This window comes from Orbicella franksi, chromosome 12 (genome assembly GCF_964199315.1).
Source record: "Orbicella franksi chromosome 12, jaOrbFran1.1, whole genome shotgun sequence".
In the NCBI taxonomy this organism is placed as follows: Eukaryota; Metazoa; Cnidaria; class Anthozoa; order Scleractinia; family Merulinidae; genus Orbicella; species Orbicella franksi.
Genome location: NC_138156.1, coordinates 8,065,834 through 8,090,510, shown reverse-complemented (window position 1 = coordinate 8,090,510; position 24,677 = coordinate 8,065,834). Strand labels below are relative to the sequence as shown.

Here is a 24,677-nt window from a genome sequence, read left to right as displayed (position 1 = left end):
GTTAAGTGCACGCAGGGACAGATACTTGTGATGTGAAGTACACAATATTAAAGATTATTTTTTCTCCAGCTGCTCAATGGTACAGAATCCTTAAAGTGCCTATGAAGTAAAAAATAATTGCTACTTATTTGAAAGGCTTTTCAAAGTAAAGAAAAATGGCGTTATCCTTTTTGAAATATCTTTTTTCTTTATAGTGATATTCATGTTTTCGTATTATAAGTGATGACATCATAGGTGGTTCCACTAAAACAGTTCAACACTCAATCAAGAATATCTCTAGCAATATTAAAGCAGTGTTCTTTAAACTTGGCACCAGAAATGTACATCACAAAAGAAGCAAAATGGCACCCATCATGTCGTCACCATGACAACAGTTATGCCGCTGGTCCTGTTTTAATTAAAACTAACATTACGAGATTTTATCTTAAACAAGGATCATCCACTCCCAACAATCTAATGGGGAGAGTTAAGACAATATGGGAATCATATGTGTTCCAGGCAAGACCCTCTGTCCCTTTTCGAAGGGTTGCAAATTGGCATATTTGGTTTTTCACAGAAAGAGACTGGAGCCAAAAGTGTTGCCATGGCAACAACACAGAAGGTGGCATTCTGTTTCTTTTGTAATGCACATTTGTGGTGCCAAGTTTGAAGAACACTGCTCCAATATTCCTGGAGATATTCTTGATTCAGTGTTTTACTGTTCAAGTGGAACCACCTATGACGTCATCACTTTCCTCATTTGCATAATACAAAAACGTAAATATCTCTAGAACGAAACAAGATATTCCAAAAAGGGAAACGCCATTCTTCTTTACTTTGAAAAGCCTTTCAAATAAGCAGCAATTATTTTTTACTTCATAGGCACTTTAATCCTTAAATCTGATTGGCTAATCGCATGTGCACAAGCTATCTGGATTTTCCCATCCGAACCCCGAGTTGGGACTATTCTAAAATTCCAACTTTGGCAACTTTTCAAGGCTTTGAATACACTGCAAGACATTCAACATAGAGTCAAACAATTATGGATTCTAATAACAAATTCTGCAATCAGTACCACTTTTTGTGCCAGATTTGGACCAAACAGCTTTAATTGAAATTCAACACAATAGTTGCTTTCAAAGCAATACCGTAGCGAAAAAACTATTTGCCAGCCTTGGTTGGTAAATAAGATAAATGTATTTTCACTGAACAGTGTAGATGATAAGCCCTCTACTATTTGGTGTTTTTAATCAAGGTAGAGGCAACTAAGGTACCATGGTCAATAAAGGACATTAAATGTTATAATTTCCCATGAATCTATATTCCATGAGTTAGGTGAAATGATTGGTCAGAGAAAATGTGCAGTCTGAATGGCTGAAAGCACACCCAACTCTTTTGAAACATAATAAGTTCTCTTTAACATTCAAGAGAACTTGAAAAAACTTTGGAAACCACTTGTAAGCCCCTTGTCATAAAATAAGGACCATTTGTCTGTAGATATTCCAGATATAAGCCCTGAAAAACGCAGCATTTTCCATACAGCTACAACAGACGTTTAGGCTAGGCAATTTTCAATGTTAGTTTGAAAAGAAACAAAGAAATTGGGAGTCCAGCAATTGGTGGAGGGTGAAAACTAGCCATTAGTACAACGTTTGATTTCTGATGGATAATATAATTCCAAACCAAATATTACATCCAGGGTTGGCTAGTGCTATAGTATTGTAATGACTTCAGCTGCACACTAATACACCTTTATAATAGCTGCAAGTGATAAACTTACATTACTACACTAAACAAAAGTTTCTTTTCTAAAAAAGTGCTTAAAAATGTCTAATTGCTGAACTTGGATCCAATACCGAGCACTTTTAAGATATATTACTTCATTAGTTTTCTCATTTCTCTCCCAGTCCAATGTCGGTGAAATTTTAAAAATATTTTTTTTTCTACCATGAAATTTGAGGTACAAGATTTGTGGAAAAAAAATTAAAATAACTTCAAATCTTCTCATGCTAATAATTTATACACAGGTAAGTGATTTATACATGTAATCGTTGTAGATCTAATCAAATGGTTATCCCCTCTCTCTCTAAGTTATTGCTACCTTCACTTATGCTTGTCTCAACACACTCATCTGCATGTTGCTCTATCTGAGCCAAAGAAAACAATCTAGAGCAAATCGGGCATGGCATCAAGTCATCCTCGGGTGCTGCCAAGCTTGGTGTAGGATCTGTTTCATTGACACACAAGGCAGCATGGAATTCCACTTCAGCTGTTGGAAAGAACTTGCTGCAGATTGGACATTCTACCATGGAATCTGATGAATTGTTCTTGATAGGCGATGACTGATAGTCTCTGCCATAACAGAACTCTTGCCTGGCTGGTATGTTGTCTTCAGAAGAGTATAACATGGAGGGGAGATCGTCAGTGTCATCATCGACAGGAATACTTGATGAAGCCGAGGGGAGGTCCACCTTGAATATTTCGTCATCAAGGACTATTGAAGATTTCTTTCTTCTGTAGTTTTTGTTTTCAGGTGTAGATGCAGTTGTTGTAGAAGGCAGTGGTGGACTTTGCTTAGCACTTGAAGGGGTTTTCTCCTTAGAATTGAGTGTTTTACTACTGCTACATCAGAAAACAATAATTCTCAATTATAAGTTGGAAAGGGGACAAAGAAATTGATGCAAAATTAAAGTTGTACATTGAGTCAACAAACCTTTCATTGGTCTTTTTGTTTGTTCTGTTAGGATTTTTAGTCTTTGCAACAGTTGGACTGACATCACATTTGTTCGCAGATAATTCTAGAACATCCTGAAATATAGTTTTAACCAGAGGCAAACCTTAAATTGCAAAACTTATTACAGCTTCACCAATTGCTTTGACAAAATTCTGAACTATTTTTATATGCACAGACAAATGTATTTACTTCATCTTCCTTGTCTCGAAGTCTGAAATACTAACAGTTATTGCACTAAACTTCAGGCAGAATATTTGCATGCTTTTTCCAGATATTCAGTGAATTCTTAAAGATATGGCAATGTGCATAATTCCTAGAAAGTGTGACACATTTGATTTTAAAATGGCATGTTCCAGTTGTTCAACAACCATTTTGAATTTCAGTTGTGAAACATGCCTTGTTTTGAAATCAAAGGTGTTTAGGTGCTGTCCTTATTTTAGAAAATTTTGGCAAATCAGAAGCAATTAGTTATATTGTACCTCTTGATCATCGCTATCAGAGGTAGGTGGCACGGATTTCTCAATGGCAGCTTTAGTCATCTGTAAAAAATGACACAAATTTAAATTGAGAATACCACAACTTTCTATTCTTCAAGATTCATAGTTGTATAAGAAAATGTTGTTTTGGAAGGCTAACTGACTATTACCTGAAGAAATACTCTTTTCTCTGCTTTTGTAAGAGAACAACCTCGCTGTGCTTCCATTTGGCTCCTCAAGTCTGTAGAAACAAAACAAAGTTTACTAACAATATTACCCCAGACAGGACTCAAACCTTGACCTCTCACTCTAGAATCCATGGTACATGCACTTATCATAAATTAAAATAAGTCTCCCTCAACTTCACCAAGGCACAGATAGAAATTACCTCCAAATGTAAACTTTTGAAGATCAATCTTGGTGAAATCAATTTCCTCTAGAAATAATGCAACTTCATCACGAATCTGTTAGAACAAGATATAGAATGCAGTTAATTTTGAGTTCTGAAAGACGTAAAGGTAACAAAAACATGCAAACAATCTCTTTTTAATGTCTTTTTTTTAGCATAAACTGAAAACTGGCACTAATACCAGTAAGCACAACTTATAAAATTCATGTTATACGTAACATACTTCTTTCTTTGAATAGTTTTTCACATAAGCTATAACTACTTATGGTAGAGGTATTCTTACATCCCCAGCAAGGCTCCATTTGCTCTCTGGTTTGTTCTTCTTTTCTTTCGGGCCTATAATTATTATAGAACGGAAACGTTTACCTGTAGGAGCATTTATCAGTTTACAACAGTGTCAAGAAACAGCTACATTAACTAGACTGATATTCAAATATAGTAAAAACGCAAACTCTTGGCACTTAAACCCTCACTACATGTATCGTGTACTACATGCATCTGCAGTCGAGTGTCAATCAATGTCCTTGATCACCTTCGATCAACACTCGATCAATCTTGATCAATACTTGAGCAACATCTCAATCGACACTCAATTGAGTGTCGGTCAACATATGGCCGAGTGTCCACCAACTCATATGTATTGATCGACACTTGATGGTTTATCTGCAAAAATTATTCAACTGCCGACAGACATGTCAATAGAGTATCGATCAAGTGTCAATCAAGTGTTGATCGAGGGTCAATCTCATCAGGGCTTGATTGACACTCAACAGTGGATGACTTTAGTACACATGATCCTACTAGAAGTACATAACTTGTTGATGAAACTGGTTTTTATCTGAACAAAGCATAAATGGGAAGTGGATTTTCCATGAAGAAACTACAGGAATAGATCATTGAAAAGGTCAGTAAGAGCAGGGTGTTTACTGTATAAGCATTTTACACATACTAACATGTTTCTTATAAAAAGGACCATACCTATTTGGACAAGCAACACGCACCTTCTCCATTTACGAAAGTAAGAACCTATCTTGCCTCAAGAACCTAAATGGCCTAAATGGACCATAGATACCACATCTATCCAAGACTTTTTATGATCTGAAACCTGAAAAATCTTAGTTCCTACAGGTGGATTCATTGTCTGTCAGAGTCAATAATTGACTGTGATTAACAATATCCATTCAAAATGTTTTTTCTGGGTCTAGTCATGGGTACCTCTGGTCATTAATTCAAATAAGGACTTAACTAGACTGCAAACAGTCTCTCTTGTACTCAAAGATCTGCAAGGGAAGGAATGCAAACAATCGAGAGGAGGTGATAATCGCAGCTTGCAGTTTTGCCACTTCCCTCTTTTCGCTTGTGTTTCTACCATCATGGATCTTTGAGCAAAGAGAGACTGGTCACAGTCTAGGCATTTACTGATGCAATTTGCACGCTTTTATTCTTACATTGACTTTTTATTTGTTTAATTTGAACCAACTCATTCTTTTTCTTCTTTTTCTTATTCTTAGTGTTATGCAAAACAATTAAACTAACCTTCACTGGGTGACTGACAGTATCTCCTGCCATAAGGACTTTCAGGACTAGATGAAATCTCTGATGATGACTGAGAAGATCTTTTGTTCCTGGGCCTGATTCTAGAGGTTGTGGGTGATCTGCTATCTAGAGCAGCTTGTAACATTTTCCCTGCTCTGTTGAGTGGACTCTCAGGGCTACCTTTTTCTAAACTCCTATAAATACATGTATCAACATAAGTCAGTTAACAACAAGCTAATGACAAAAGAAATTTTACAAGTATGTTTAAATCGAGTTAAATAAAGCTTGGTTCTCAACCTAAGCTTTCCTCAAAATGACATGAACAACTTATAAATCACCGAATGTACTAACTGACCCTCCATGGGGCTTACTGACATGTAGTTAAAGTGACCACAGAGACCTAGAGTGACTGAGGGCTTCTTGTTTATTTGCATAAGGAAATTATTTTTATCACACCAGGGTCCGAAATTAACTTTTTAAGGCAGGCGCCAACTGGCGACTGAAATTTTTTTTTCAGTCGCCATATGGAAAAATGTGGTCGCCAAAAAGTTTCAATAAAATTTTTCCTTCACAGCGAAACAGAAACCAAAATTTTTGGGCGCCATGGGCTTGCCGGCAAAATATTTGCAATTGATGTAATCAGGAATCAAACCAGTACGCAAATCATCTTTTGACTACTTTGACAGATCTACATTTCCGCCTTTTGACACCCAGAGAATATCTAAATCTTCAACTAATTTCTTCACGGATGTTCCGTCTCCACCTTGTAATAAATTATGGAAAGATTTCAGAACATCTTTGGACACCAAATCGTCTGAATAAGTATTTACGGCGAAAGAACGCACATGGCCTCTTGCACCTGCAATACGTATGTTATGGAAAACCGCTGAAAAAACATGGCGGCAAAGCTTCGCACTGATCGTAGCTGTGAAACGTTGTGGTAGATTTATAATGAGGAAAATTGGTTTCATACTTCAAAAGCAGCGGGAAGGTAAAAAGTAAGTGCCCAATTGGCGGGCGGCTTTGAATTTTATTTTAATCAATTTGGCTGAAAATCAAAGTTATTGTATAATTGTCATGGCATGAAATAGTTAATCACCCACTGGCGACCAGTTGTGAAATTCTGGTCGCCAGAGCAAAATTTTTAGTCGCATTGGCGACCAGGAAAGTGCAATTTCGGACCCTGCACACACTTAACAGTCGCGAGAGATTCAACAAAAATTTTGCAAACAGTTTACCTTATATATTCTTGTTATACACTTCAAATTGTTCATTTTCTTAAAATTAAATGAGGGCAAGTTTTTACAGTCAATTTCACTTTGTACAAAGACAAGTTTTGTTTGTCCTTTTGCAATAACAGTACTGTCAATGCATTATAGCATTTGGGGGGTGTGAAAACAGATGCCTCAGACCTTGCTAAACCCAGAGACAGACATATGATGCACATTTGGGATCAGGCAGTTTATTGAGTATACAATACAAATCTAATAATATATCTACAATCATGTGTATAACTATTGGCCCACAAGGAAATACAATATCTACTACACTGAAACTAGACATGATTAAGACAATAATTAAAGTAATCACAAACATAACTAACAAGATCATGCTAACATCTGTGGAAGAGGGTGGGTGGGAAAGTTGCAAATATAAAAGTACTAGCCAATAATGCTATATACAGCAGCTAAGTGCTATGATCAAAAGATATGCATTATAAGTGCCCTAAAAATCTTTATGGCTTTCCGTAAAATTTTACCTAGAACAATAAGTTGTTTAATCATGCTAATAAAGAAGTACTACTGGACATCTCAATTCTTATGTCTTATGACTCTCATACTACATGTAAATCATTGCTCAATGTCCCTGCAAGATCCCTACATGCCTGGTCAATCTCCTGAATTAATATCCCTATAATCAGCCAGTCCATGCATCAAAGATTTCTGAGATCTGATTGCAAAATTCCACACTGATGAAGTTGCTCTACAATCACTGTGTAGTGCATTGCATATTTACATAAAAAAAAAAAAATTTAAATTGAGAGACAAACAAGAGACATGTCTGGTATGCAACTGAACACAAGATTAATAAAGACACTTGAGTATCCAGTTGTCCACTTAAATGACTGAAATTGTGTTTCTTACCTGAGACATCCCATAAGTCCTGAAGCCTTCTTTAACCTCATTACACCATCCTCGTCATTTTCCTCATCTGAAGGTTGCCCAGATGTTGATGTTGCAGTTTTGCCAGACACCCCTTCTGGAGAGGATGGGAAAGAGTCATTTGGAGGAGACCCTACTCTCATGAATGACAATCCAAATTGTTTGTCCAACCTATAAGGTTGACGACAAATAACTCTTACACGATCCCACTGACTTTCTAGTGCTTGCTTGGAAAATGCATCTGCAAAAGAAGTGTTTCATTTTCCATTAATATCATTGATTAACTCGCCTGGGTAAATATTATTTTCATCATTAAGTGTTTATTTCTCTATTTTTGATTTGGCATGGCTTGTGTAGCTATTGTAGAAAATGAATTCAGCTTAAAATTAAATTCCTTTGTCTCTTAACCCTAATTATTCATGGATCGTGAATAATTAGGGTTAGAAAATAAAGGAAATTGGGAATCAAACTAGGTTAAAATCACTTTAACCTGAATTTCATTTTGACCTACAACATAGCCACAAGATTATATCAATGTCATCAATGACTAATCAATGTAATCAATGACTATTCAATGCACTAAATGATTAATTGATGGCTGAAAATTCCGTGATCTATCAGTTATTCATTGATTGCCACAGGCAACTAACTTTTGCCTTTGGGTGACTGGAAACTTACTTTCTTCATAGGCTTAAGTGCTGGGCACCCTGGATTTCATGGTTAGGAACCTCTGGGCTCCTCATACTTTTTCTGAGACCAGCAGCCTTGCTCATTGATCAGCAATAGTCAAAAACTAATCAATTGATTACCCATTGAGTACCCATTGATTGCTCATTGATGTCATAAATTAGTTATCTCAGAAAGCCTTTCTGAGCTTCCAGAGTCAAACATAATGGTGGCAGCAAGTCATGTAAGGAAGACAGATTAAAAAAAAAACACTTGACAATAAAGCTACCAAACATACACTCCTTGCACTCCTTTACAATACATACTGTAGTTAAACATTCGAACGGTGTGTGTCTTGGTCCAGTTTTTACATTCAACAGGATTCATTAGCATGGCTGATGGCAATAAAGTGACAAAGGGCTTGTCCTGAGGCCACATAGAGTTTCTCACTAAGACCTCAATGAAGGCAGAACCACAGTTACCTGAAAACAGTGGGTGTAAATAAAGAGTGACCAACATACACTATCCCTTTGAAATAGAATGTATGGAATTCGTGTATTTAAACTGCGGAATATATAGCGTATATATATAATTTCAATGTAAAATTTGCAGAATTGAAAACTGGTAGTAACCTTGGATTATTCTTATGTTTGATAACTGAGCTCTGTTAAAGTGTTAAGGGCTCATTGGAGTGAATTCGTATAACCTGTTTTTTATATGCTAATAAGAATAACTGAATGGTAATGAGAAAAACAATTAAAAAAGCACGCGCCAAACTGAAACCAATGGCAATTTCCATTTGGTAAAAAATTCCGGTTTGAATTTCTGGAAATTTGCATTGATGAATGGAAGAGCATTTTCTGGAATTTAGGAACAAAAGAACAACCTCGCAAGGTGTATCCAAATCTTCGAAACTTTCTTACCCGGAATTTTGTCCTAAATTTGATTTTCCTTCCAGTATTTTCAGTTGAATGGTTCGCTTTGCGGAAATTCAATAATTTCCGCTTTTTTTTGGAAAATTTAATTTCCCGGGAAATTTGCGTACCTTTTGTCCCCGTTTCCAAATTTTTCAGAATTTAAGGTTGAATAGAAAAGAAAACTCTCCTAGCACTTCAAATTCCTAATTATGGACATTTATTCAAATAAATGAGATATTGTTTTCTTCCGATGCTTGCATGCGCGCGTACAAGTACCTGCACGAATGTTTCTCAGCCACAGGCGTCAGAAAGCCAGCCATATAATGTAACGTAACATCAAAAAAATGGCAAGAATATTCAAAAGTACTACGCGTATTTCGCGCACCTGCACTGTTTTTGTTTTCCTTGCAAATAAGATTCTGGTTCAGATTTAAACAGTCCAGTACATTCCAACGGCAAAACGACTTCTTGCGTAACCAAACTGGTCATTAGAATATTATGCGCCTCATTAACATATAAGGAACGGGTTATACGAATTCACTCTATTGTCTAAGAAATTCCAGAGCACTGCAGAACAAAAGCTAAAAATTAGTGGTCACTTAATTTATTTGCATCACCTATGCAATTAACAGAGCTATTGTTGTCTAGCTATTGTTCTGGACTTACGTAAAACAGCTCTCTCTAATAACAACATTACAAAGACAACAGTAGCTTATATACAAGAAAGAATTCAGTTAATACACACAAATGGAGGAAAGGAAGACTTTTAATACACACCAATGTCGATGTGGCTTATGTAGGAAGCCTTCTCCAGTTGAAATTCAGCCTCCATGCGACCACAACTTGTGTCCTCCTTAGCACATTTCCAGGCGCCAGTCGCGTCTGGCTTCCCTTTGCACAAATTTTCAGCCTTGAAAATAGCATCCTATGTAAAAAGCAAGCCATACTGTCAACAATCTATTTAACGGGCAACTGACATACCACGAAAATTCAAAATAACGGAGCTTTTTGTGAAAAACCTCGGAGCTGAAGCGAACCACGAACGAGAATGCCACGGGCGCCATCTTGAAATTTAGCGGGAAAACGAAACCTTCGTCACGTGATACGGGTCTCTTCGAATTAGCAACCAGTCTTTACAGTTCCATTGTGATTCGCCTGGTTGATGATGGTCGAAGTTGTGCGGAACAACTTTGAGGACCTATTTCCAGAGATTAAGGAAGCGATCGAGCAAAGTGCCTTCGTAGGTGTGTAGGCGTTAGCTAAAGGATACAGTGCGTATCTCTACCATGCAGGGATTTGCTATGTCAGTCACTAAGCAGACTGATGTGCATCGCACGTTGCAAGTTTTGTTTGCATGGCGTAGATTTATTGATCTCAGTTTTAGTCTAGTATAATTCAGAATGAAGATGAACAATGGTAAGTTTATGAAAGGTGAAAAAATCCCTGAAATCAGGTTTCCCTTTGAGGGGGGAGGGAGAGGGGATTGATATAACCGACGTTTGTACTGTCCTGTACCAGGCTGAATATCACGGGTGATTCAAATTTGAACCACATCCTCTGGTTAGTCCAGTCATTTTCATAGTAATTTATGGTTTAGTGGCCGATATTCTTTGATTTGCTGACAATTTATGGCCTTACTAAATATACAGCTTTAGAGCTCCCCTCATTAATTTCCAACAGGTATACCTGCAGCACCATCCCCTCACAAAGGAATACTGCAGCACCACCACCACCCCCCCCCCCCACAAAAAAAAAAAAAGAGAAACAGCGAAATAGAGTCCAGGGCGGGGTTGTTCAAAGCCTGATTAAGCTAACCCAGGATTAGCGAGAATTTTGATTTCATTTTTGTACATTTTTGGTTAGGTTTTCTGTTTATTTTGTTTGTCCTTCAGTTTTGAGCTTGAGTAATCTCAAACTACACAAAACATAAGCAGTGAAAAACATTTCTGTAGAAGAAAAATTGTTACTTTGGTTAACTTTTAATCCTGGATTAGCGTTAGCCGGCTTTCGAGCAACCCGGCCCAGGGCCCATACATATCTGTTCATCCTCAGAGATCCAGGGGCAGTTACTGTAGTTGGGGTGGGAGGAAATCGGGCAAACATTGAAGCATCGATGGTTTACAAGTAAGGCGTAAACCTTTTACCTAAATGGCGTAAATGTTGTAAACCTTCAACACTTCAATTTTTTCCCAATTTATTTCCCCCTGTCCTAACTAACTACCTCTGGGTCTCCAAAGATGATATCTGCGACTCACCAGTACTGTTTCTCTATATTTTATAGCTATTGATACAGAGTTTACCGGCCTCTATACAACTGACAGTTCTCAACCAAGGTGATAAATGTTTTCTTTGAGCGCTTGATGTTATAAAGGCAATTAGATTGTGTAATAAAATGACCTCATATGTCACAATAATTCAGTTTAGCACCCTCTCTCCAACAAGCATATTTCCCACAAAATGTGTACAAGTTTCCAGAAAATATGCACACCCACCCAAAGGAGGGTTATTGGAAAATTCTAGTGGATGGGGGTCTCAAAAGCAAAAAGTTTTTAAAGGAATGTATTAGCCAAACTGGAATTTGCAGAGGGATTGTTGGGGGAGTGGGTGGAGTTCAAGTCAAAAATCCTTCATAGAAGGAGCATGGCTATTTTCTGGGCATATAATACAATAAACACTACATTTTAACCATGTGCTCCTTTTTTTCTTTTTCAAGAAATTGTTCCTATATCCTGCTTTTAATTAAACCAAGGTTGCTAATCATGAAGTTATTCAAGATCAAAATGAATTTTCTCCAAAGTATTCACTCTCTCAATACCTTGCTGAGCTAAATGTGCCTAAAACAACACCTCTGACATGTCAACCAGTAATTTTGATCATGAAATGTACTGAATTTTACATACTAGCTTGTTTGACGACCCTGAGACAAGATACAAAAAATTAAAGAAAACTGCCTCTCAGTTTCTGATCAACCAGTTTGGTAAGTTATGCTAAGTTGCTTGAATATGTTGTTTTTAATATATTTTTTTAATTATTAGCCTTCCTTCACGACTCATACATTTAATTATTAGTCCATAATGGGTTTTTTTTTTCAACTTATTTTATTGCACAGGGTTGACAGCTTTTGTTCAGTCAAAAGAGGATTCCAACAAGTATGCCCCTTCAAGACTTAGTCTTTCTTTTCTCTAATATTATAAGGGGTTAATTGACATACATACTGATAATACAATATAATGATAATACAATGTATATGACTTTAAAATACATGACTTGTATATGTACTTAGATTATGATATTATATCTAGCATAGCTCTAAACTTAATAATAATTTATTGTGAACCTTTATTATCAACCTTGCCATTGTCACTTAAATGCTGCTCTTTTCTTTTCATCCACAGATATGTAGCACATACATATAACTTCTTTTTGTATCCTCATTCCTTTGGACCTGTAGATGTAAGATTTTTGAGTCAGGTAATTTTTATTGTCTTCTATGAAAATGTTAAAATAGGCAGTAAAGAGCATTGCAGAACCTCTCTGCCAAAAGCAGAAAGAGGGACATGGTTTCAGTGTTTATCAGATTCCAGGAAGAATCTGTTTATTGCAGTACACTGATAAGTGATACTGTCCTAGTTCATCCATTTAAACTGTCTCTGACTCATCATAAGCCATGGTTTCCTTATCTCTTCATGGTTCTTTTTCTTTCATTGGACGTGGTTGAACTGTCCTCATAAGTTTATTTTATCACAGAATATTCTCCAACAGTGAAGACATTTATTTCACACTGAAATATTTAGTATAGTATTAAATAGAGGATAGTTCATGGCTGCCTGGAGATACAAAATTTCTCTTCAAGTGTTGAAAAATACTTCACAAGTGACCACAGCAAACGAGTGAAATATTTTCCAACATGAGAAGAGCAATTTCATATCTCCAAGTGACCATGTAATTTTATTTTGTTATTATCTAAAATTATCATTATAATACATAAGAATATTTTTGGTGATTTTCTGAAGATTTGTGACCACTTTACAAAGATTTCTGAAGATTCTCCAATAGTTGTCTGAAGGCCAGAGAAACGTTTCTGGACATTTTCCGAAAATTTCTGAAGATTGCTGAAGCCAAGGATTGCTGAGGATTGCCTAGGACTTCCGAGGAAGATCTGAAGACGTTTCGATCATACACAAAGAAATTTAAGACAGTTAAGAGACAAAAATGATATGAAAGATGATATCACACAGTCATGTGTCAATAAAAATGAAATCCTCACTTGTGGGATGTTGTTTTTATTGACATGCTACCACTCGGTATACCACTAAATTTTATATGATAAATGTTATTAAATAATCGTTGAGACTGATCTGAGATCTTGTTATTTCTTTCCAGGCATCAAGTCTGCAATTTTTATGCCAGCACAACTTTGACTTCAATAAGGTATTGTTAAAATAAGACGATTTCTTAAGTTCATTATTTTCCTACTTCCTTGCAGCCCAAGTTTCAAGCTCCTTGTAAAGGAGCATATCATACATTTTAAGTCGTTTTTTATACTAAGAGCTTAAATATCACAAAATGGGGCTAAATGTATTAGGCTAAGTTGAAATCAAGACACTCTTTCAAGGAGGCTCGCATTACTGTATGGTATTGTGGGGGAGCCCTTTAAGCTGCAGATGTCAAGTGTTTATAGGGCTCAGGTTTCTGAAGTATTTGTGCTGTTTCTGCCCCTCCCTTTCCTCCCTCCCAGGTAAGTAACACACTATAAAGATAAACAATGATGGCTTTGACTGCAAAAGACTGAGACAAAATTAAGAATACAAATGTCAAACTAGACAAAATGTCCAATTCTTTTTTCAAGACACTGGTCATTGACATAGTTCCTTTAACTACCTGTTTGCAGTATTTGCAATGTATGGACTGGAAGGAATAGTTCCTTGCCTAAAAATGGTTTTTATCTTTCATTATTCTACAGTTTATTTACAATGGAATTCCTTTCTTGAATAATGACCAGGTAAAGGATTAATCAACTGCAATTTTCCAGGGTGGATAGAGGTACTATGAGAGCTACAGGGGTACGTTTCTTTCCCAAGAACTCAACACATGATAAGCCTTTGTTTAGCCTTGCTTGCACCCATGCTTTCTCTTATCTTCATCCGGATTCCAGAATTACAGTAAGGTCACTTCACCTCTAAGGAGTCTTACCACCAGTGAACTTGCCACCATGAAAGCCACCTTGCCACCATGTGAAGTTCCCTCGGCACCAAATTATTTTATTAACACTAAACCACAGCCCAAAGAGATTGAAATGTGTTCTACTTTGTTTAGCTGAATGTATAACTCACACAGCTCGTGTTGTGGGACAAATTTTAATGTGGGTTCAACTTGTGTTCTTTTGTTTCTCTCAAGTCCTGACTAACTATTCAAAAATTCTCATGCAACATCAAGGTTTGAAAGCAACCATTGTTTGGTAAACATGACGTTGGATTTAATTGTTTGATAGTTTAGCTGAAGTCTTATGTCAAGAGATTTACGTAAAATACCAACACCACAGCTAATTCTCCTTGACTACTCTAAGTACACTAGTTTATATCCTTGTTGCTGTTAGGAGACAAGATGCCCTGATGGTGAAGTGACCAGACACAGGACTCCAGTGCACCAACTTTTAGACTAATGCACCTCCTACAGACAGAGTACATCAATGCTCAAAGATCTTTGCAATGTTGATCACTTACAGCTGTGATATTATAGTTTTTTTCCTGTCGGTAGCTACTTGTAAAACCATACTTGTCTCCTTTATTTTCAGGTGGCATTGGTCAAAAAATATCACACAAATGGTGATTTGTATACAACTTTCCAGTCACAAACATTAAGGTATTTACAATGTAAAACATGACTTTGCTTAAGGGTGCTATTCACCCTCAGAAGACTAGATTATTAGGAATGGTTGTGAAAACAATAAAACAATCAACAGAGACAATGAACCTAGTCCTTTTAAAAAAAGAAGCACATGAAACAGGGAGTGAATGAAATTACAGGTTCTGAAGTGGCACGTGACTAATCTGTAGTGTTAAGTTTATAAACTGTTACAAGACAACCTGCAGACTGCAATGAGAAGGAAGAGACTCTCTGGCTTGGTGCTAATGAGCATTGAAAAGCCAGTGGATTGTGATGCTGTCATTCAGAGATTTGCAGACCAAAAACCTCAAAGAATGTTTCTTGTTGATCTCATTTGTATTAAATTTTGTATTTATATTTGTATTCCCAGAGTAGATACCAATTAATATACTGTAATTTTAGTTTTATTTCCCAAATTGGTCTTGATTATTGTAAATACCTAAATGCAGCTCAAAACAGAGATGATTTCAAAAAATATTAAACAGCCAACAATCATCCCTCAAAACAAGTTTGTAAATCACTTTTCTGAGGACCTAAATTTCAAAATCCCCCCAGATCCCCCAAGTGACATCTGATAGACTGGAAGATTCTCTTAGCAAATTGCTTTCCACTTCATTCTGTGAAAAAAGGAGAATTTAGCATGAGATCAAGAGCCACTTAAGGCTTTTTTCTATGCACCCCTTCAATTCTCTGATCCCCACTTTGCCAAACCCTAGATATGCTCCAGCAGGGGATGTAGGGATGAGACAGTTGTGAGAAGGTTCCCCTCTCACCAATATGATGTGGGCTCACATCCCAGACCTTCCTTTGGGGGCCAAATATTTTGTCCCTTTCGTAAAATGGCCTGTTTTCTGCAGTGGCATAATTTGGTTAAACAGTACATCAACAAATTTCTTCATAGGCAAATAGATGAAGATATTCTGGAAAGATGTTGTGCAAAGATAGAGGAATGGGTTTCATCAGCAAAGGAGGGAGACAAAATTGAGTTAAATCTTGGCAGTTGTAAGTTAGCATATACCTATGCTTTGAAATTATGCATTCTTCCATAAGTGGCGGTAATATTTCTATACTTGTGAACCTTAAAACAAATTCCATAGTAATCGACGTCCAACAGTAACAATTAAGTGTAGACATGATGATAGATGCGAATGCAAATCCCGTTCAAAGCATGAAAATTTTTTCAGGTCTTTTTTCCAGTAGTGTTATGGCTGCATTCGCATCTATCATTATGTCTACTTAAACAAAATTAATGTTTTAAAATTTCAAATTATAAACACATTTTAATAAAGTAAGTTCAGCAGGACAAAATGAGCACCTTGCAGTAGCTTAAATTTCTGCTGTCTCCTCTGGTCATTTACTCCAAAAGCAGGCTTGTTTCGTTGAACATTACTAGTTACCGTAAGTCTTTTAATGTTTTGCACACACCCCACTTCAATTTATATATGCTAATGGCAATGCTTGTTGAGTGAAGCATGTGAATGGAATTTAGGATATCAGACGTCTAGAGCAGACATGTTCATTTTTCTGAACCTGTAGAGGAATTTCATTTCGACATTAATTTATTTTAGGTCAAGCCCAGTATCTTCTCCTTGAGGAAGTAAGAACAAGATTTCCTGGGATTAAATACCAGACCAAGAAACAGTTTAAGGTAAATAATCACAGCAGATGGAGATCTTAGTGGTATCAAAATTTTTAGTACAAATATATTATATATAACTTGCAAAATTCCTAACACCGTGGGTCAAGAGGTATGATTTATGGGAACTTGAGCTCAAAGTCTAGTTATTGTGATGAAAACCATGAAGAGCATTTACTTAGTTGTTTTGTTATTGAAATAACACTTTTTGATATGGATGAGGACCCCTGCCTTTTTTCATGTCTTTGAAAAATCCGTTTGTTTTAGATGGCTTTTAGTTTTATGTCCCATCCAAGCAGAAAAGGAAGGAAGGAGATTTTTCATTTTTACTGAAGGTCTCTGAGATTTCATTTCATTTCAATTTTGATTAACACTTTAGGTGCTTGTCACAAAACTGCCCACAGAGGATGATGAATGTGATCAAGGAAGTAACTCAGATCTTCTTACTCAAGAACAAGAAAAGTAAGAAATCCTGATAATCGATGATAAGCCCTGAGGTTATTTTTATATGGATAAAAGCAACCTTGAAACTGTCACTGGATAAATTTGAAGTAAAGTTGGAAAAGTAACTTCAAACTTTCAAAACTAGACATATCAGTATTTGACAGTGAGATGGAAATTAACGTTCAAGAAAGAAAAAATAAAAACACTTTTTAATGACAGTCTACACCCCTAATGTAAAAAAAAATAAGAATTTTAAGAATTTAAGATAACGACATTGTCATAATAGACAGTCCAGCAGGATTGTCATCTCTGCAAGGTGTGATTTTACAGTGTATTTTCCAGTTAGTTTGCATATCTAACATTGTGTCTTATATTCTCTTCCACAGAATCATAAATGCCATGGTTGGTTTTTCTAGAGTTTTCCAAGTTCTAGCAACGTGTGAAAAGGTATGTACATGTAAAGTACGTTTTTTGAAAGTCATTTATAATTCATGAGGTGAAGCGAAAAAAGAAATCATTACGGCGATGGTGTTCAGAAATATATTCTTAGTTAACAAGATTGATATGTATTGTAAGATTTCTCCGTTGACCTCTTAGTGCTAGTTTGGATGTAGAAGATATGTAAAATACTTTAGACAGTGTTTTATCACATTTCCAAACAACTCCAAGTTTGTCAATAATACTCCATTGCACGTCATATTTTCAACTCTTTTTCCCTATTTCATATGCTACTCGTCGTTTTGCATCACTTTCCCAGATACTCTGTATTTAATGCGATTTGAAGAAATTTATGAAGAATTCGCAATTTTACCCTATGAGCAAGGTTACTTTAATCTTTCCAATAAAGCCCAAGGCGCAGAATAAACAAAAAATATTAAGGAAAATGCTACAATTATTTTGAGAGAATTCGAAGTCCACTAGCAGAAGGAACCCACAGATTATTCTCTTCAAAAACAGAAATACTTATGGCGGAAAAAATACTTGAAATAGTCTTTACAACTTTTAGATTGGCTCACTTGCCAGGAATAATAACCTATAAATGAAAAGAGCCGTTTTCCCGGCAGCGATATTAGGTTTCAACATTAAATCGATTTGCTTCTTTCTGTTTCTGTCAGCCTCTTGTGGGACACAATGTTTTGACGGACCTGTTACTGACCTACGAGAAATTTTACAAACCATTACCAGGTAACATGTGCTCCTCCTCAGATGGGGTTTTGCTCCTTATCATGATGGACCTGTTTTGCCTGATTCCAGACAAGCCTGTTTTGTGGCATTTCTAGTATATATATATATGCCATGTTGTTTCCAGTTCATATAGCGACCTAACCTGTCTAACCTGTTTTCCATTTTGTTTTGTTTATCCTCCAGATAGTTTTAAGGACTTCAAATCCGAGCTTCACAGGCTATTTCCTCTGATTCATGACACAAAGTTCATTGCTTTTGAAATAAGAAGGAATCCGGTAAGTCCCTATGGAAACACTTGATAAATTGTCGGTCGACTTGATGGCGAGATAGATAACTCACCTCAGCGAATTATGGCGGCTGTCAGATAGTTATTTTCTCTTTCAAAAATGTAAGTATACCGTTTTTCAACTACTCATTTTAACCTTCAAATCTTAAAGACTGGGAGTTTTTCTTAAAACTGAAATTCTAAGGGTAAGGATAAGGACGAGCAATAATTTCAGTTCCGACCTTGTTCATTAAACTGCCGGCTAGGTCAACTCAAAGAAAACATACTTTCGAAGAAAAAGCAGATATTCGCTCGGAATCTAAAGAAACTGGAAGAAGTCGACTGACGCGAAAATTTTACTGGAAAACTAGAAATAAGTTATCCTGGACTCTCTTCTCATGCCTGGGTTCAACCCCTATATAGCGCGGGGAAGGGAGAGTTCAGCCGGGAAGTAGATTAAATATAGACGTTCGTAATAAGAAGTCCGACGGTTCCTCATTAAATCATGCACTTAAACGCCAATTGTGTTTTTCCTGCAGGCTTTATCACAATGTAATTTCCTTGATGATACGAACTTAGAAAGGCTTCACGCTGCGCTTTCAAGGTAAGGTGGTAGGCTTATTTTGATAGCAATCTAGTTGCTGATCTTTTAAGCCCGGGCCAAGTGAAAACCAGGACGAAGGAAAGTTAAGGTGCGTGAGAGAATTGAAATCCAGGCCCCGTTATGCTAATTGAGTGGAAACCAACCACAAGTGTTTAGAATAGTTTCACTTGGTTAAAGCAAAAAAAACGTTCTACTGCCGTTAAATGAATTTTGCCTTCACTTCACTGAACAAACTCTAACGACATGAAATCCTAAACGCTTTATAATGGGAAAAGATACATCTTTCTTTAAGAGCTCTATCTAAACAGCCTATGGGCTTATATTAGGGTAGAGGGAGGGTGGATTGATTATCGGAAATATTTTGTCTACGATTTGGGAGACCGGGTCCCCGTTTCTCGAAACCCCCGCAAACTTTTCGGGCCCGCAAAGCCATTTTTAATTAATCCGTATCTAAAAACTGAGAGTTGTACACTCCTGAAACTTCTTGTATAAAGGGCACCTCTCTTCGTATTAAGAATATGTGAATAAAACAGCCATGTAGTCATAAGGATTGATTGAGATTTTGCTACGGCTTTTCAGCATCGACAACTTTTCGGGACCCTCGAGAAACGGGTCACCATGACCCTTGGAAGGGGAGGGGCTTATCTTCGGAACGCCGAGGGAGGGTATTCTGTCCACCGTTTTTGTTCTTGTTGGTGCTGTAATTTAACCACCTGCAAACTACTTTAATGCGCCGTCCTTGTATTTATTTGTTTTTCTGTCTTCTTTTTCCTTCCTTCTTGTTTTCAGCAAGGATTCCCAATATTTTGCACTTTATGCACCATCAATACCATTTGCAGAGAAATGCTACAGATATGGTGAGTATATCAGGCGTTATCTAAAGACAAGACATCATGCCCCATCCTACATTCATTTATCGTTGAGTTTAAAATGCTCACGAACTTGCTATTTCCTCTTCTGATGTTGCAGTTGACGAGAAAATGCCACACGAGGCTGGGTACGATTCATTCCTCTCCGGTTTCGGTCAGTACTTATCAAGTATTTGTTTGTTTCTCAGACTTTGTAGGAATTACGATAATAGGGAGTTTATGAAAACCGCAACGGTACAAACGGCAACGGGAACGTCGCTAAACAAAAGGTTTAATGAGCAGAACTATGGTTGTGCACGTGCGTTGTAATTCTTGGTACATTTCTTTGCTGTCCTTGGCAAAACAACAACGTGAAATGACCAAATTCTGCGTTGTCTGGAGAAAGTGAACCACAACGGCTAATTTTTGAAATTTCTGTTTCAAATTTATCGCTGTGTGCCAAGGTCCAGTGTCATTACAAGAGCTTATATTTCTTGAATGTGTTTTCAACAGTGTTCCTACGGATGGCCCATATCCTAGCCTATAAGGTATCAAAGTAAGTGATCAAAATCGTATTTTTCCTTAGAATTTCTATAATTGTCAATCAGACGGATGAGAGAATTACGAAAACCACGAACTAAGGAATATTGTTCTGATGTTCCACCAAGTTCTGACCGCTAATACCAAAAGAAATGTAAGGCATTTTTTAAGGAAAATTGACATTTATCTCTTGGTTACAAACTGTATAACTGTTATTGGTGCTTCTCTGTGTTTACTCAGGCCTCCAGAAGGTCCGCTACCCTTCTCCAAGTTTCTTCGCGTGCTCAAACCGTTCGAGAATCTAATTCACCTGAGCAGAGCACGAGTACAGCACGTGGTATGTATCTTATGACCCTTGATTATAATACATGCACTCTGTTTTTTTTTCTTCAATATAATCAGAGGTTTCATTGCGGACCAAGCACTGGGCAAACTGATCGGCTGTAAGGGTGATTTTGCCCGCCTGGTTTGATCGTCTGGAGGAAAGTTTTTCTTTTAAAGATTTTCAGTTTTAAAAGGTTTGCCCGCCTTTGAAAACCAGTTGCTCTCCTGCTGAAAATGTAAAAAACTGAGGAGCTTTTACATAAAAACGTCGAGCGTGATATTTAAGAACATATCGTCAGTTACATAAGCGAAATTTTTTGATCTTTCGTCTCGTTTTTTCCATCAAGCTTTAAAATAAATACAGTACTTGAACATGTCCAATACTCCGTTCTGAGAAATGAAACAAAACGAGTAACATACAGCATAATTTCTGTCGCATGATATGGATACACTTGCTGTGTTTAAAATTAGCAAACCTCTTTGAAAACCTGAAACTAAAAACAAAATTGCAAAGGAAAAAGGAAACAACGTGCAATGTAACCTTGATAGAGCGGTTTCAAAAAAATTGAGGGCCGTTTAACCAAACCAAACCAATACTAAACTACCAATTAGACTACCCAACCAATCTCGCGCCGTAGTGAAACCAAAACCAAAACCAAAGTAATTGTCTGATTACTTTCGACAATCAATTGAAAAACCGCTCTCTATATGTTATAAGGAATACAAGTTCTAGTGACGAAGAAATAATCTTTCGTTACATCGTAAAGAAACAATTCATTCTCTCTTTCTCTTCTTCTCAGAACCTAACTGGTCCGGACCCACCCTCTGTTCGTCCACAGTGGCTTTACGTAACGTCTAAAGTTAAGAAGAAGCCGCTTGTTGCTAGGACGGTGCGTGCTGAAGTAGAATAGATGGAACTATTGTAAAATAATCAGTCGTTATTTTGCCCTGTTTACCCTGTGTTTTTTTGGGTGTGAAGTTTTTACGGAGAGAAATAACGACGGAGAACGGGCTTTACTCTCCTCACAACTCACTCTAAGTCGTCAGTTGTAACACTAATATTTTTTTTTTTGCCTGTTACAGTTAGCGCAAGAGTTCTCGCAGTTTGGTTCAGTGGATGTGAAAATTTTGGACTCGCAACATGCACTGGTCGCTGTTGCTCAGCACAGAAGGTGAGAGGATTAGCACTCTAATGAAGGGCAGTTAACCTTGATTATGTTGAACAGATCTTCATTTTGAAGCTGGGGTACATCTGACTCACCTCGCACTAAATTTCTGGGTAACAACCAGAAAATCTTCTTTAACAAGAAAACTTTGAAACTTGCAGTTAAGCATGTGCGCTCCTCAGTTCACTGAAAAATTTTGAGCTTTAAAGTCGCATAACCGGCGGTTTCCTTTCTTAAGTGTTCTTGGGAACTGAATTTTTCAGTAATATTTCTAACTCTTCCTCGAAACATCAGATCAATTAGAAAGCGTTGCTATTACGTTACCAGGAATTGAATGTGCTTTCGGATATTTGCAATCATGAGACTGGCAATTTTGAAGTTAGCCCTAAGGTCGTCTTCGTGCATATTTGCTTAGACCAGGATCATAATCTCTTGGTACGGACTATTCCCAAGAATTGTCGCGTTTCAACCGAAAGTGTTCCACTAAGAAACGTCAACCTTATGAACCCAAACCGATTTGCCCTAAGGTCGTCTTCGTGCATATTTGCTTAGACCAGGATCATAATTTCTTGGTACGGAATATACCCAAGAATTGCCGCGTTTCAACCGAAAGTGTTCTACTGAGAAACATCAACCTTATGAACCCAAACCTGTTACGGTTGGAACGGTTGATCCCAACAGAACACGACCAAAGATAGGTTTCATTTCCAGGAAAGACAAACGCTCAATAAGTCTCTTAAAATATATTTGAGTGCAGTACTGTGTACCGCTAGTGCGCGTAGTAAAAAGGTACAGCGATGCTACACAATCTTAGATTTCCGCACAGAAGATCTACTGACAGAATTTTTTATACGCTAAGTAGAAAGTGTTCGTTGCAGCCGTCCTGAAGTAGCCGGTCTTCCGGTAAAAACGATTGCTTCACTCCCACCCTGATGCGCGTTCGGAAGCCCCACTGGGTGGGGCTGGGGCTGAAGTCGTTCTTAAAGCCTCCAAGGAAGTGATCTTATTTCATGTTCAGTTTTCTTTAATTCCATGAAATTTATTTGTAACTCTTTTTTTTTTTATTAGAGCAAAAGATGTTTTACGGACCTTCAGACGGCACAAGACGCTGAGTGTTCGACCATACAACTCATTTTTAGATTCGCCCAAGATAAAAATAGCTCTGTGGTAAGTAAGAGACTAAATAATACTGAACATCCACCGAGATATTAAGGAGAGCCGGAGCCGAGGGGAAAACGAAAGCTTATGGGGTCTTTCTGTTTTTGTCTATTTTAAGAAGAGTTGGTTGGTGGTTGTTGTGGTTGTTGTTGTTGTTGTTGTTGTTGTTGTTGTTGTTGTTGTTTTTTTTTTCATGTGGCGACTCTTTCGTGCAAAAAGCGAAACTGTGATAGCATTTGTGTTCACCTATGGGCTGAAGCAGATTATGTGTATCGTAGAGTCGTAGAGCGAAAAACGTTTCGCTTTTTCAAATTCCCCTCTACGAAACGTAAATTCAAATTCAATTGGAAAAAGATAGACGATTCTCAGTTAACATTTATTCTATTTTGTCGGCAATAAAGGAAAGTAAAAGAAAACCTTACTGCGTGCCTTGCACAAAATATTCATTGGTAGCAGTTTTAAAACGCACGAATTCCTTATTTTGCGGTCCATTATTATCATAGATCTGAAACTTATTTCCCTAGTTGTTGTCTTATGTGGGCAGGTGTTTTCTCTGGTACAGAGATGATAATGACTTTAAAATACTACAGCTGCCCACGAAAGCGAAATGTTCATTTCTAGGACAGGCTCTCGGACAAGGACATGATCCTTCGATTTAGCAGTTACCAGGAAGAATGTATACCTAAAAGTAGCTTGTTGCTTCGTCGGAAAAACCTTAAAAACTAAAACGTGCAGAGATCGAAAAACAACTGCTTTTATAAACACGGAAGAAAAAAGAATTCAATCTAATCGTGTGGAATATCACGTTTGATAATATTTTAACTTTCAGCTGCCGACTTTTTTCCGGTGGATTAATTTATAGCTTGTGAATCCAACGTTCTTTTTTTTTTGTTAAGGCAACAATATGCCCAAAATAGACTCTGTTTTCTATCTTTCCAAGCCGACAATATTGTTTTTTTTTCTATTTATTTGCTAGGTGCAGCGGAACCGCTGTGGTCCTCTCGGCTGTCGCAGTGTATTTATGGAAATCTTGGACATAGCAGTTAATTTATTAATCGAAAGAGAACATTTAGTAATTACTTGTCGGGATCGGGTGGAAAAAGTTTCGAACCAAGCTGTTGTGTGATGTTTTTTCATAAATCCTATTTTAAATAACTAAAATTTCTTCTACGGTTTCTCTAACCGTTTTTTTTTTATTTCCGAGGATTAAACTTCGTATAAACTAGCAATAAAGATTTCGTCTCTACAAGGAATAATTTCAAACAAAGGTGGCAAAACATAGTGTTCATTATTTCCTTGGGAAATTTCATTTTCGCGTTAAATGAATTTTCTTTTATCTCTAACGTCTTTTTAGTTCTGTAACGATCAAACTTCGATTAAACAAGCAAACCGAAGCGAGCGAAATGTGTTCTCTTTAAAGTTACGGGGATACGGGGATTTATTTCGCCCAAAGACGAGGAACTGTTTCGTTGGGAAGGTACATTTTTGCTATAGTTGAATTTTCTCTTATCTCTAATGCCTTTTCATCTCTATGAGAATAGAACTTACTGCATGCAAACTAACAAAACAGAGTGATGAGAATTTCGTCTCTTAAGACACTGGCTTAAGATCGGATAATCCCGAAACTCATTTACATAATATTTATTTTACCGTACTGTGAATGAATTCTCGCATGTTGCAGCCGTTTGCGTTAGTTTTATAGTAGAACGTTTTCTAAATAAAACCTCGTGTGTTTTCTGCAT

At 37.0% G+C, this 24,677-nt stretch overlaps 2 protein-coding genes across 3 annotated transcripts; one reads left to right on the top strand and one right to left on the bottom strand.

The window, feature by feature from the left end:
- Nucleotides 1–18: 18 nt before the first annotated feature.
- Nucleotides 19–9,991, bottom strand: LOC145463861 (uncharacterized). 2 transcript variants are annotated; one of them, XM_081447655.1, is made up of 11 exons: nt 9,899–9,991; nt 9,657–9,804; nt 8,289–8,444; nt 7,279–7,537; nt 5,135–5,328; nt 3,882–3,934; nt 3,578–3,653; nt 3,360–3,430; nt 3,193–3,252; nt 2,693–2,787; nt 19–2,601 (listed from the first exon to the last, which is right to left on the bottom strand). In XM_081447655.1, exons 1-11 carry the CDS (start codon nt 9,941–9,943, stop codon nt 2,043–2,045), a joined length of 1,716 nt encoding a protein of 571 aa, XP_081303781.1. In that variant the 5' UTR covers nt 9,944–9,991; the 3' UTR covers nt 19–2,042. The 2 variants fall into 2 exon arrangements, with proteins under 2 accessions (XP_081303781.1, XP_081303782.1); XM_081447656.1 differs by having other exon boundaries at nt 19–2,598.
- Nucleotides 9,932–24,676, top strand: LOC145463862 (poly(A)-specific ribonuclease PNLDC1-like). Its single transcript, XM_081447657.1, has 23 exons — nt 9,932–10,123; nt 11,161–11,212; nt 11,783–11,856; nt 11,989–12,028; nt 12,275–12,350; nt 13,263–13,310; nt 13,843–13,881; nt 14,674–14,741; nt 15,667–15,767; nt 16,334–16,413; nt 16,781–16,863; nt 17,232–17,292; nt 17,961–18,030; nt 18,214–18,305; nt 18,835–18,899; nt 19,689–19,756; nt 19,869–19,922; nt 20,261–20,303; nt 20,528–20,624; nt 21,412–21,501; nt 21,695–21,783; nt 22,846–22,944; nt 23,912–24,676. The coding sequence occupies exons 1-23, from the start codon at nt 10,042–10,044 to the stop codon at nt 23,973–23,975; spliced, it is 1,635 nt and encodes a 544-aa protein (XP_081303783.1). The 5' UTR covers nt 9,932–10,041; the 3' UTR covers nt 23,976–24,676.
- The last annotated feature ends 1 nt before the right edge of the window (nt 24,677 follows it).

Excerpts from the sequence above, each read along its gene's own strand:
- LOC145463862 (XM_081447657.1), top strand. The coding sequence starts at position 10,042 with ATGATGGTCGAAGTTGTGCGGAACAACTTTGAGGACCTATTTCCAGAG. Across the intron at positions 10,124-11,160 it reads CGAGCAAAGTGCCTTCGTAG|CTATTGATACAGAGTTTACC; the intron begins GTGTGTAGGCGT and ends TATATTTTATAG. Across the intron at positions 20,625-21,411 it reads GAGCACGAGTACAGCACGTG|AACCTAACTGGTCCGGACCC; the intron begins GTATGTATCTTA and ends TCTTCTTCTCAG.
- LOC145463861 (XM_081447655.1), bottom strand. The coding sequence starts at position 9,943 with ATGGCGCCCGTGGCATTCTCGTTCGTGGTTCGCTTCAGCTCCGAG. Across the intron at positions 8,445-9,656 it reads CATAAGCCACATCGACATTG|GTAACTGTGGTTCTGCCTTC; the intron begins GTGTGTATTAAA and ends CACTGTTTTCAG. Across the intron at positions 3,654-3,881 it reads AATGGAGCCTTGCTGGGGAT|ATTCGTGATGAAGTTGCATT; the intron begins GTAAGAATACCT and ends TTGTTCTAACAG.